General features: G+C 44.4%; 1 protein-coding gene across 1 annotated transcript; it reads left to right on the forward strand.

The window, feature by feature from the left end:
* Nucleotides 1–679: 679 nt before the first annotated feature.
* LOC139061455 (calcium-activated chloride channel regulator 4-like) lies at nucleotides 680–11,098 on the forward strand. Its single transcript, XM_070541447.1, has 7 exons — nucleotides 680–692; nucleotides 766–1,026; nucleotides 2,635–2,741; nucleotides 3,511–3,687; nucleotides 6,285–6,412; nucleotides 8,830–8,944; nucleotides 11,090–11,098. The coding sequence occupies exons 1-7, from the start codon at nucleotides 680–682 to the stop codon at nucleotides 11,096–11,098; spliced, it is 810 nt and encodes a 269-aa protein (XP_070397548.1).
* The last annotated feature ends 1,119 nt before the right edge of the window (nucleotides 11,099–12,217 follow it).

Raw genomic sequence — 12,217 nt, forward strand, 5'->3', positions numbered from 1 at the left:
TTGAGCGGCCATGGGGTGTACAATGCTCTTTCTTTGGTTGTTTGCGCTCATGCTATTCTTATTTCCTTAGAAGTGCTTACGCTTTTGTCCATTTTTGTCGCATTCCTGTGGCTTCATGTGCTTTTTCCTAGTGTTTATGTTTGTATTTTTCTAACTCGTCCTCCTTGCGTCATTCTGCCACAACATTGAATACAAACGTATAAAGTACAACCAAAGATCGCGCGTACCAAGCTTATGCATCACTCGTCATTGTTGCTTGCCATTTGCCATTGAAATAAGCTGTCTGCGGAAACCGTTTCTGTCAATGACCATGATGCTTTTGTTAGCAAACTGAAGAGCCTATAGCGCGACGACTGTTAGAATTGTATGGTGCCGACTGCATAGAATTGTATTATTCTCTATTGTTACCCCTACTCTTCTAGTTCTGATTTTTCTAGTGTGTTCTTAGTGTTTGCAGTGTACTTTTCAGTATGTTTTATCGAGTTATGTTCTCAAAAAATTGCGCTCTTTTTCATTATTTATTCACCGCAATATATTATGTAATGCTATGTAAGCCCTTATGTAAGGCATGTAAACGGACCTTTAGGGTACGTGAATAAAAAAAAATAACGAACGAAATAACTGTCAAGGCACTCTTTAGACAGCGCTTCGCCCTTCTCTCTTGTAATGATGAACAATCATGGCAGGAAAAGGTAAATATTACTTTTTATATACGTGGACACTTGCAGAGCCTGCTCAGATCTTCATCCGAATTCCTGCACCGAGCAACAAACGGCCGCGTGTACATCAAGCGCGTCACCATCGACTTCCCGAATACGTGGCCTCAGAGAAACGTTGCACGACGCGTGTCTTCGAGCTCCTTCGAGAAGAGCGACGTACGTGTCAAGGTTCCTGGGTCACTCTCGGAAAACAGACCTTTCACGAAGCAAACGAGACCCTGCGGTAAGCCCGGAGATTACATCCAATTACCGCCCACATTCCTCAGAGAGCTCCATGCGTCAACGCTGACGACGTTTAAAAACCCAGGTACGCTTCTTACGCAAACTACCCCAGCCCTGTGTATCATATGCGTCATCATAAGCTTCTTTAAATAAAAGTGCTGTCACAAAGTTTAGATGTTATAGAAACGTTACAGAAAAATCCTTGCACGTAAACAGATGACAGCACGTACGAAGGATGGAAAATGAGGAAATACTTATATTAAACTGATACACAAATTGACCAAGAAATTCCCGACCAGGCGTCATCGCCATCAGCCTGACATCGTGAAACAAAGCAAAATTTGGTGACACTACATGCATAAGGTTAGGTATGATGATGTCGCTCATCAAGAAATAAACAGTGCTACGCATGGTTCTTCTGGCTAACACTTGCATGTGGCTACCGCAGCGATCGCGGAGACAAAGAGGGCCAGTGTGTAATGACGTTACGACGCCTCATCATCCAACGCAAAGAGGAACAAAAAAAATTGGATGGTGAATATGTCGCGATGGCAAGCGCTTGATAAATATCAAATAAAAGGGAGTTGTTCAAGAATACGTTTGCCTACAAGTTTCTATGAAAAACATGTACTGTAATTACGAAATGCAAGAGGTGATTAACAAATATTTCTTAATTATTTCCTTACTGACGGTACCTGTCTGCGAAAATTGTGTTCCAGAACATAAACAAGTTGCACAATTAAGCAGCATTTGCGCAGCTAGCATAGCTTTCTTTATTAAAATGTCATATAGTTTAACGTTGAGGACCCTGTATAGCACCACACACACACACACACACACACACACACACACACACACACACACACACACACACACACACACACACACACACATACATACATACATACATACATACATACATACATACATACATACATACATACATACACACACACACACACACACACACACACACACACATACATACATACATACATACATACATACATACATACATACATACATACATACATACATACATACATACATACATACATACATACATACATACATACATACATACATACATACATACATACATACATACATACATACATACATACATACATACATACATACATACATACATACATACATACATACATACATACATACATACATACATACATACATACATACATACATACATACATACATACATACATACATACATACATACACGAGCCCTTATCCTCGACTCGCTCGTATTGACGAGTAATGCAGACTGTCCAACAAGACACTTGGCATGATGCGCATAATGACTGTTCAGCCTCCCCTTGCCGTGTAAAAATGACATCAGTCACAAATGTAAACGTAGGGAAGCATTTGGATGTCTCTACAATGAACAAGAAATAATCAACAAAGTGAAGCGATGAATAGTAACAACTGCATTAAATAAACAAACAAATGATCAAATTAATGAAAACATGGTTACAAAGAACACAATATTCGAGGCCATTATTGAGGTATACAAACCCTGTCGGAGCTGTAGTGCCAACTTGTTTATTCTGCGGCACTGGCGCATGATGTGTGGTGGCCTGTCGGTTAACGCAGACGTTACCGTAACTGGCGCTCTTCGACATGACACGCCGATATAATGAGTTCTTCTTGATCTTATGTTCCACGCTTGCAGCGTACGTGTTCGTGCATGAGTGGGCCCATTACCGGTGCGGAGTGTTCGACGAGTACGGCAGCCAGGATGACGACAAGTACCCGCTTACCTACTGCGAAGGGAGTGAGGTGAGCAAGTGATTTGCACGTAGGCTGCTATATAAGAGCGCTGTTTCTATCCAGAAAGTAGCAATGTCCCGAAGACTCTTCAACACCGCATTTGCCTTCTCCGCTTTCAGGCTAGGCTAAGTTATGCACTACTTACACAACTATACAATCATGAGCGCTCTTTACGGCGCTGTAAATGAGTTTAAATTTAATGTAGGTGTTCTTTTTTTTTAATCATTTGCGATATTCATCTATTTTTCATAAAACGTAAGGTCTTATTTTAACCATGCTTTCATCCATAATTTTTTTTTCTATAACGTAGCACTTTCATTGGAAACATTGCAAAGATTTTGTTTTCATTGGAGGGTTCCCATGGAAATTTTCTTGCCAGTGCTTCAGTCTAATGTTTATTGAAATTTAAGTACACAACATTCTTTTCCTTTTTTGAAATTTTCAATCATCTGCCATCGAAATATAACTGCAATGGCCGGAAAACGAACTAGGATCGCCTTTAGCACTTATAAAGTGTAGCATATATTTAGCGATACGAGCAGACGGCAGCGAAATTGAAATGTTTGTTCTGCAAGCGAAAAAACTGTCGCGAAGAAAACGAGGGAGATGGATTAGGTATAAACAATAAAAAAAATTGCCTGCTCGCTTCATTCACTCCAGTTTCCACATTGCAAATTTTTCATGAGCTAAGCAAGAGCATTTCTTTAACGTAAAATTCCGGCGCGCTGAAGTTGGTGCTTTCACCATGCATGTTTTTTTTTTATTCCTGCTCTCTCAGATCAAACTGAATTCATGCTCGGAGAAAATTCGTTTCATCCCAAGACAGGTCTCTGGAGGAAAGTGTAAATTTAACCGCAAGACCTGCAAATTTTCTAAGGACTGCATGATTGAGTTTTTGCAGTCACCGGAGGATCCCGTTGAATCGTCAATCATGTTTATGCCTTATATCGCCAACGTGAGTGTCTTCTTTTCGACGTTCGTATTCGTCCTTTCTACTATGACCTCTCCACAAAAATACATATATGCCACTAATATTGGGCATGCACATGAACTGAACTGCAATGAAGCTTTATTTAGTATAGGAAGGATAGCAGCTTTTTTGCAAGCTAAGATCTGTATAACGAGACACAGAGAGAGAGAGAGCTGTTTATTTAAAAGGAGGAGAGGCTTGCCGGCGTAAAAGTATTCGCCTACAAGGGAAGGGAAGAAAGGCCCGAGGAGGAGAGACGCAAAAAAAAAAAAGATCACTTGATATATTCGTTTCACGTTTGACTCCTACATATCCGAATACATGACTCGTGCTGACTTCCCTGCTGGTGTTTTATCCGATACACATAGTCCGAATAATACGGTTTTGGAAGGATGCCGATCTATTGCAGTTAATCAAACAAGGAATCGAGTGTTTGACGTTGCATTTGAGGAGAGTGCCAGGGATCTAATATGCGCCTAAGTGTCAACGGGCCTTGAAAGAACGTTGCTATATTTATCGCGTATGTGCCTTTCACATCCCTGTACGCTCTACAGTCTTATCGGCAACCAGCGCGGAAACTTCGCGCACCAACAGCAGCGCCGTAACACACAGCCTAGCCAGTCGCGGAAACAGTTATCAGACGCACACACTTCAGCTTCACCGCTCACCTTGAGGTACATGTGTCCGGATTATGGACTCAGTGGGAACCGGTGTGTTAGAATGTATGAGTGCATGCGCTTCTACAGCGCCCACAGGTATGGCCAGAGCTCGGCTGGGCGCACGGAGCTAAAGCGAAAACTGATACAGGCGCGCGTCTAATATCATTAAAAATGTGGCACCATTTTTGTGGCCTCCCTATCGGAAGGTTCAGCATGCTTCAGTTTCACACTCAAACTGCATATGCGCCTCCTGGCCAGCGCTGGTTCCCACATAATATGTCCGGTCGATTCCACGGAGTGAAAGATGTCGCAACTGGGGCTTCTAGTTTGACCATGGCGGCAGGTTAGGCTGTTTGTGTACGCCACGTTAAGCAGTAGCCGACGATTGAGTGCCTCTAAATAACTCTAAGGTTAGTCATCTTGGAAGCCTTGATGAAGTTCAGCGTCAATATATGGTTCGTTGCAATTCTTAACAGCGTCGGAGGTAGTTAAGACAGCTAAGGAGACAGTCGAGACAGCTTCGACCCCAAATAATGGGACGCTTCTCAAGCCGTGTGGAAGACGCATGGAAGGACTGCTCTGCGACGTGATGCCACTTCGAGACTGCAAAAAAATTATTTATTTATTTATTTATTTAATATAGCTTCAAGGCCAGAAGGCGTTACAGGAAGTGGAACAAAATACAAAACCTCTACAGACGACACGTTGTAATAACAAAAAAATAAAAAACGCAGATTAACAAAAATATTCTGCAATAGTAATTCTAAAAGCAGATGTATCGGTTATGTTAACAGCTGAGGCCGGCAGGTGTTACATTCATTGGTAGGTTAAGGAATAAAAGAATAAAAAATTCCTTCCTGCGACAATGTGGAACGCTCAACTTATAGTGATGGTCGGTACGAGATGATATGCATGCAGGTTCCGAGAAAAGATTGCTTTTTACGTTCGGACCGTCGTAATAAATCTTGTGCAGCAGTGATAAGCGTGGTAACTTTCTAATGTTAGAGAAAGCAGGCATTATTTCTGTATGTTTATTTTTCGCGTCTGCGAGCGTATGAAAAACACGACGAGACTTGCATTAAGCGCATAGGAAAGGGTGAGTCCGTTTTCTTGTGCTCAGACGACCTTCCCGTCGAAGCGGTAAAACTGAGCTCGTGGGTGCATTTTGAAGCTGTTCGGAGGAGCGCTAAAGGACGCGACGAGGAAATACAACACCGAGACAACTCGACAACGGTCGAGTTTCCAAGTGTCCTGCACAGCCGCCAGTTTGGTTGGACAATAGATTAGACTGCATTGTTTTTCTGTTCAAGGCTATCTTCACGAAGATGTCTTGTTTGGCGTCTTCGTTAGAACTGGAATGATACTTAAGACGGTGGCTGTCCGCTTAAAGCAGTCTCCCGTCTACGCCGAGTATCGAAACGCAGCTATAGTAGAAAAATGGCCACTGCTTCTTGTCCGTCATATAGGGATTGTGCGTTGTTAAATGCGCTGTAGGAGAAAGTGCACCAGTGCTCGTAGCATATTGTATCGTTTTGTCACCTTTTCGATGAACTCTATGCGGGTGGGAATAACTCTGTCAGGCACACAACCCTTTAGTCCTCGCCTCCCCCATGAACTTGCAACGACATACAATGTTCAGTCACTCACTGAATTGCACACGTGCCTGTTTGTAGGCTTCTTTCTCGACAGGAGAAAATGATAACTGTCATCCTCAGAAACAAAAAAGAAATCGCGTATATCATCGATTGTGCGATGTTCGAATTTCCTCAGAAATATCAATGCAGCACTATTCATCAGATCGTTTATGCGTATATTCTAACGGTGAGCGTACTTGAAGCGAATTGAAGGGTTTCATACCTAGCAGTGGACCACGACGTTCAGCTAGAAACATGCTCACGTTTGAGACCACAACCTACTTTGCAGGTGAGCCACTTCTGCAATTCGGACAATGGAACGCGCCGGCACAACCCTCTTGCTCCTAACAAGCAAAATGCTATCTGCAGGGGGAAGTCCACGTGGGAAGTCATCAGCGAGAACGAAGACTTCAAGAAGTATTCCCTTCTCTTTCGTCTCTGTACAGCACTTATCACTAAGCATTTGTACGTAAAAATCACATGCAACACCGAAATGCAGAAAGTGTAGCTTCCTAAATGGTACATTTCAGTCAGATTACTGTGCGCATGAAATATTTATGATCAAGATGACTGTCAATCGAATTGGTATTGGCTTCGATAATAGACGTTTCACTTTAATTCATTTCCAGATTGCAGCGCGTTAAATGGAACCTTTTCATGATGTCACTTTTTTATGTATGTACTGTTCACTTTCCTGTCATGGGATATGACCATGTGGTAGTCACAAAACTTTACATAGTTCATATGCATTACGTCCATGGCATAGGCTTCTAGTGGAAGCCTTAAAGAATTAAATTGTTGGGTTTTGCATGCCAAAACCACGATCTGATTATAAGGCACGCCGTAGTGGGGGTCTCTGGAATCATTTGGACTACCTGGGGTTCATTAACGTGCACCTAAATCAAAGTACATGGGTGTTCTCGCATTTCGCCGCCGCCGTGGCCGGGATTCGATCGCGCGACTTCCTGCGTATCAGCCCAACACCATAGCCACTAAACAATCACGGCGGGCGAACGGAAGCTTAATTTTGAATTGCAGCCACTGTATCGGAAGGAAACGCGGACAAAAAAGGGCCCACTGTCCTCTTTGTTCGTGTTGCTTTGCGCTACAATGATTTCAATGCGTATCAACCACCTCAACCAAGCAGAAGTTTTACCGCCTAATTTTGAACCTTGCCACTCTGCGTTCATAGTAGAAGTGATTTTAGATTACTCAAACGCACACTGACACTTAGAAACGTGGGAACCGTTCTGAAAGTGCTCTCATCAATTCTTTCTACTCGTGAGCGCAACCAAAAGAATCGCAGCTCGATAGTTGTGCGCATTGGCACCTGGTGGAAACACGAATGGCTCGCTACTTAATCTCACATTTGCCACTCTTCTTCACCCGTGACAGCTAAAACTCATTGCTGTTTAGAAACGCGCCGACAATTACAAAAGCGCATTGCTATTAATCTTCACCACTGAGGCTCTTTCATCGTAGCCGCTAGCACTTTGAGACAATTTCAACCCGCATCTGGGCTAGAAAAGAGATAAATAACTACAGGTTTAGCGCAAGTGTTGAACCAAACAATACAGCGCTTACGCCAAATTTTCCACTGCGTGGGATCCACAAGATCTTTTTCAATTTTATTCTGTAGCAATGACCGCATGAGTCCAAGCTCTGGCCTAGGCTCACCCACCGTAATGGCTTTGCGTATGGCCTTGCGCTGCTAAGCATGTGGTCTCGGAATCAAGTCTTGGCCACGGCGGCAGCATTTCGATGCAGGCGGAATGCAAGAACACCCGCGTGCCGTTCATTTGCATGCACATTAATGATCTCCTGGCGGTCTAAGTTAACCCGTAGTCCCCAACTTCGGCGCGCCTAAACGAACACCTGTGGTCGTGGTTTCTACATGAAAAACCCAATTCTTTCGCTTAGGTTCACTCAGAAACCTGAGCGAGGCCTCGATAGATAACACTAATTAACGTAAATTTATATTACTCACGAGCGCGACACGAGAGTCGAGGACGCGATAGCGATGTGTGACAGAGGCAGGTCGTCCAATCGGTTCGTGGACAGGCGTAAGAAAACACACGTGCACTAAAGGACGCATTCATCGAACAGAAAGCTGTAGGAAAAGAGCTTTGTCATGTCCTGACTGCGAGGTTCCAAGTGCATCTCGACACACAATCTGCATGATACTGAGAATGGGGCGCAGCAGTCCTTGAATATGCATTTGTATTAGTTCTGCTACTGCCACACCATCACTGCGACTGCTAGCAGTCGGAGAAGTAGCAGTAGTAGTTGTTGTTGTGGTAGGGATAGTAGCAGTAAGTATTGTTGGTATACCCATGTAATACTGACACAGGCGCAGTCTGAGTGATTCGCCAGGAATGCTATAAACGTAATATCATTTATTTTAGTCTACGTTCCTTATTATTTTATTTTATTTTATTTTATTTTAAAGGCAGGAATGAAAGCAGGCTGAATAATGCAGGCTGTCGCCAAATAATTTGGAGAAAGTGAGTTAATGAAAATAAACGTACAGATCGAAAAGACTGGATTGACAAAGCCGTTGAACGTAGCTTTCAGGGATGTTGAATAGCTGAGTGAAAATTCCTGCGGCTTCCATATAGTAGATAAACCCATGGAACGGAGTGGGGATAGAGACGTAAGGCCTATTCGATGAATCAGTGATTCCGGGTTGCTTTTGCATGAAATAGGCTTAGGCCGGCTTGCACCCAGCAGTATCCTACCATTTTTCGATCATATTTTAAGAAGATATACGAGGGCAAATATAAAGCAAGAGTCCCAATTTGGGCACGTCCTGCACTCTCTGATTATCCTTGCAGCCTTCCCAGGCCCGACATGTCCAAACGCATCGAGGTGTCATTTGAAGAGACGCAACAGAGGGAGCATCTGCCCCAGCGGGTCGTTCTGGTTCTCGATGTCTCGACTAGCATGAACGTAAGCGGCTGTTGTTTACAAGAAATTATGTTTGTGCAACGCGTTGGTTTCTATAACGAAAATACGACTTAAACGTATTCGCCCACAAAAAATATTTGACTCTTCATGCCATAGCCTCATTTTCGGGCTTAAAAAGAATGGGGAAAATATCATTCTACGTGAAAATCTTGCGAAAATTCCTCATGAAGGGTCACCTTTGGCTGACTTGACTTATTAACCAATGCACCGCACCATGAAACCGTGATTTGATGAAAAATAAACGGACATAGGCATTTTCTTTAAATATGTGAATAAGACGAGGCTTGTGACGTCACAGGTATCTAATTATACCTTCATCACCTCACGTCTCGCGCCTAATTTCGCTCACCATGTATATCAGCGCTCTCACGCGGTTATTGGACCTCTTTTTTTCGGCACCCATCGCATGCTCACGCAAAGCCGATAGTTGTGCACGACATAATATTGCTCAGCGACACCGGGAATTATCAAGTATAGTGTACAAGAAAATAATGTATTTACAGGCTGTCAGGTTTGGGTCTCAATCCCATCGCTCGTGATCCGTTGTCAAGATTGGAGTCCGGCATGAATTAGAAGGTAGCTGGCCCGTGCCGTCGTCCAGCTTATCCACGCTGAGCACGTTGATGAAGGGAAGGGCTGCTTCTCATCGAGAACGAGGAATGTGGCTTTATTTACAGTATTTATATCAGTCTAACATGACTGTAAGAGAAAGTACACCAGTCTAACATGACGGCTGGAGAGAGAGTACATCAGTCTAACACGACTGCTTGAGAGAGATTGTGTCGAGCATCCGCACAACAGCAGCTTTTAAGCACTCGGTCCTCCCGCGATACAAGGAGATGCGAACGCTCGTTTGTTGATCGCAAACTAACCGCCTCTCCGCAGGACTGTCTACACGCACAAAAGCACACACGTTCGAAGGTCCGGAACCGACGTCAGAGGGGCCCCGTAAAACTCGGTGCTGTTCCGGGTAGCGCGATGGGGAGTTTGGGAACAAATAGTCGGCCCGCCGAACTCATTCCGTCACAAAGTCGATTTAGTCACGCTGTGGCTAGAAGTTGGCGGCAACGCTCCCGGAATGTTGCCGTCATAGTCGTACGTGGGTGGCAATCTTGCACTGCAGATGGCCATTCTTAACAAGGCATTCTGTGGTCAGTTGGCGCCTAAAGACAAATTCTGGTCATTCATTTGATACGCTGAAGAACACGGAGCGCTTTAAATTTTGCAAAATTTATGATGTCGCCAGATGTTTACGTCGCTCTTCGATACACGGTGTTCATACGGCGGGTATAACTGAATGGGTCCTGCTTGGTTGTTTTCCGGGGGCACATTAGGTAATCACACGAATTCAGTTGCTCCACAATTTACGTGGCCAGATATGCAAGGCTCGTTAGCTGTGTTTTGTCCCACGTCCGTTGACCCTTATGAAGTTGAGTTGAGTTGAGTTGGGTTGAGTAGTTGTAGGCTACTGGTGGGATTAGCCTTGCAGTTGCTGCCGGCAATTGCTCCACCGTAGCGACACTTAAAATAAATAAATCACGTAATCCGACACAGACCTCCCAATTACAAATGTTCACTCCTCAGTTCACCATGTGGAAGCCAAATCCGTGTCCTGTAGGTAATTTAACAGAAGGCGAGAGACCTCCTTCCTACACAACCGGTTCCCGCGCGGGAAAACTATGTCCTGAAGCGAACTGTGAGGAAGTCCTGTGTTCTTGAGGGACCCGAATAACACCCTCCTTTCCGCGTTATACACAGTACAGCACATTAGGTAATGTTCTATGTCACCACACACACCACACGTTGAACATAATGGTGATAACGACAGGCCAGTCTTAAACATTCATGCAGGGGTACGAGCAGAGCCCGTGCGAATGCGGAGCAGTAAGGTGGCTTGGTTTCTTTTGAGACCCTTGATCACACATGGCTTGTGAGGTGGAAGTGGCACGACACCGCTTCTCTGAAGAGTCTCCCGTCTTCTTGAGGCACTTTTCTCAAGGGATTCCCAGACAGCGCTCTATGGGCGAGGCTGTCTGCCATCTCGTTGCCTGTGATACCTATGTGTGATGGCACCCATTGGAATCATATGGAGAATCCTTTGACACTGAGATTTTGCACCGAACGTAGGGAGCTTAGAGATAAGGCATCAGTAGGGAACCCGTGCTCTAATCTTTGAAGGGCGGATTTCGAATCTGTAAGAATGACAACAGGTTGAGGCGTACAAAACCGTAGCTTTTTGAGAGCTGCCTCAATGGCAACGCTTTCGGCCGTTGTGGAGGACACGACTGCAGTGAAGCGAACGGACCAATCATAGTTCAACGAGGGAATGTGAAAAGCAGCTGCACTAGATCCTCTGACCTTGTCCACAGAGCCATCAGTAAAAATTTGAAGATGACGTGCATATTCCGTTTCAAGATGTTCCAGTACGAGCGAACGCGTTGCCGCCAAAGGAGAACTCCGCTTAGCACGAACGTGAGGAACTGCCAACGAACTATCGAGGCTCGCGAAAGACCAAGGTGGTTTCAACCTCTTAGTTCGACCTCTAGCGTCAAGACCCAGGTAACCAAGAGTATTAAGGGCCATATACGCTCGGGACTCGGATCTCTTTCGAAGGCGCTGTAGAAGGGCTCCGCCGGCTGCCGTCTCTTTGAGGCGGCCAATTTGCATCAATAACCTTTGTGATGTGACTAAGCTAAGAGGTCTCGATAGAGATTCATAAAGTACTGCATTGTTAGGAGCAGTCTGCGGAACGCCAAGAGCCCTTCTTAGGCCCTTTCTGTGCAGAACCTCAAGTCGTTCCAGCTGTGATATCGATGGGGAAATTAAAGGGAGCTGATACATTATTCGACTCGTCACTAGTGCATCGTGCAACCTGATCATTGAAGAAGGGTGATTTCCCCATTGCTCACTTGCAACTCTACGGATTACCTTGAGACGCGAAGATATCGATGTCACAACCGAGTCCACAGCTCGTCGCTACTGTAGGCGGTAGTCAATAATGACGCCGAAAAAGCGCTTGTGTTTAAATTGTCGAAGACAAGATTGATTAAGGTCTATCTTCAGCCGCGCATACCTTCTTCCTCTACCTGGAAACATGATGAAGCCAGATTTTTCCACCGAGAGAGTCAACCCCACACATTGAAGGTAATTTTGAACTGAAAGTAATGCCTGTCGAGCTATCAGAGCTAAACGCTTGTGTTGATATCCGGTTAACCAAAGACAAATGTCGTCCGCCTATATCGACATATGGACATG

This window comes from Dermacentor albipictus, chromosome 6 (genome assembly GCF_038994185.2).
Source record: "Dermacentor albipictus isolate Rhodes 1998 colony chromosome 6, USDA_Dalb.pri_finalv2, whole genome shotgun sequence".
NCBI lineage: Eukaryota > Metazoa > Arthropoda > Arachnida > Ixodida > Ixodidae > Dermacentor > Dermacentor albipictus.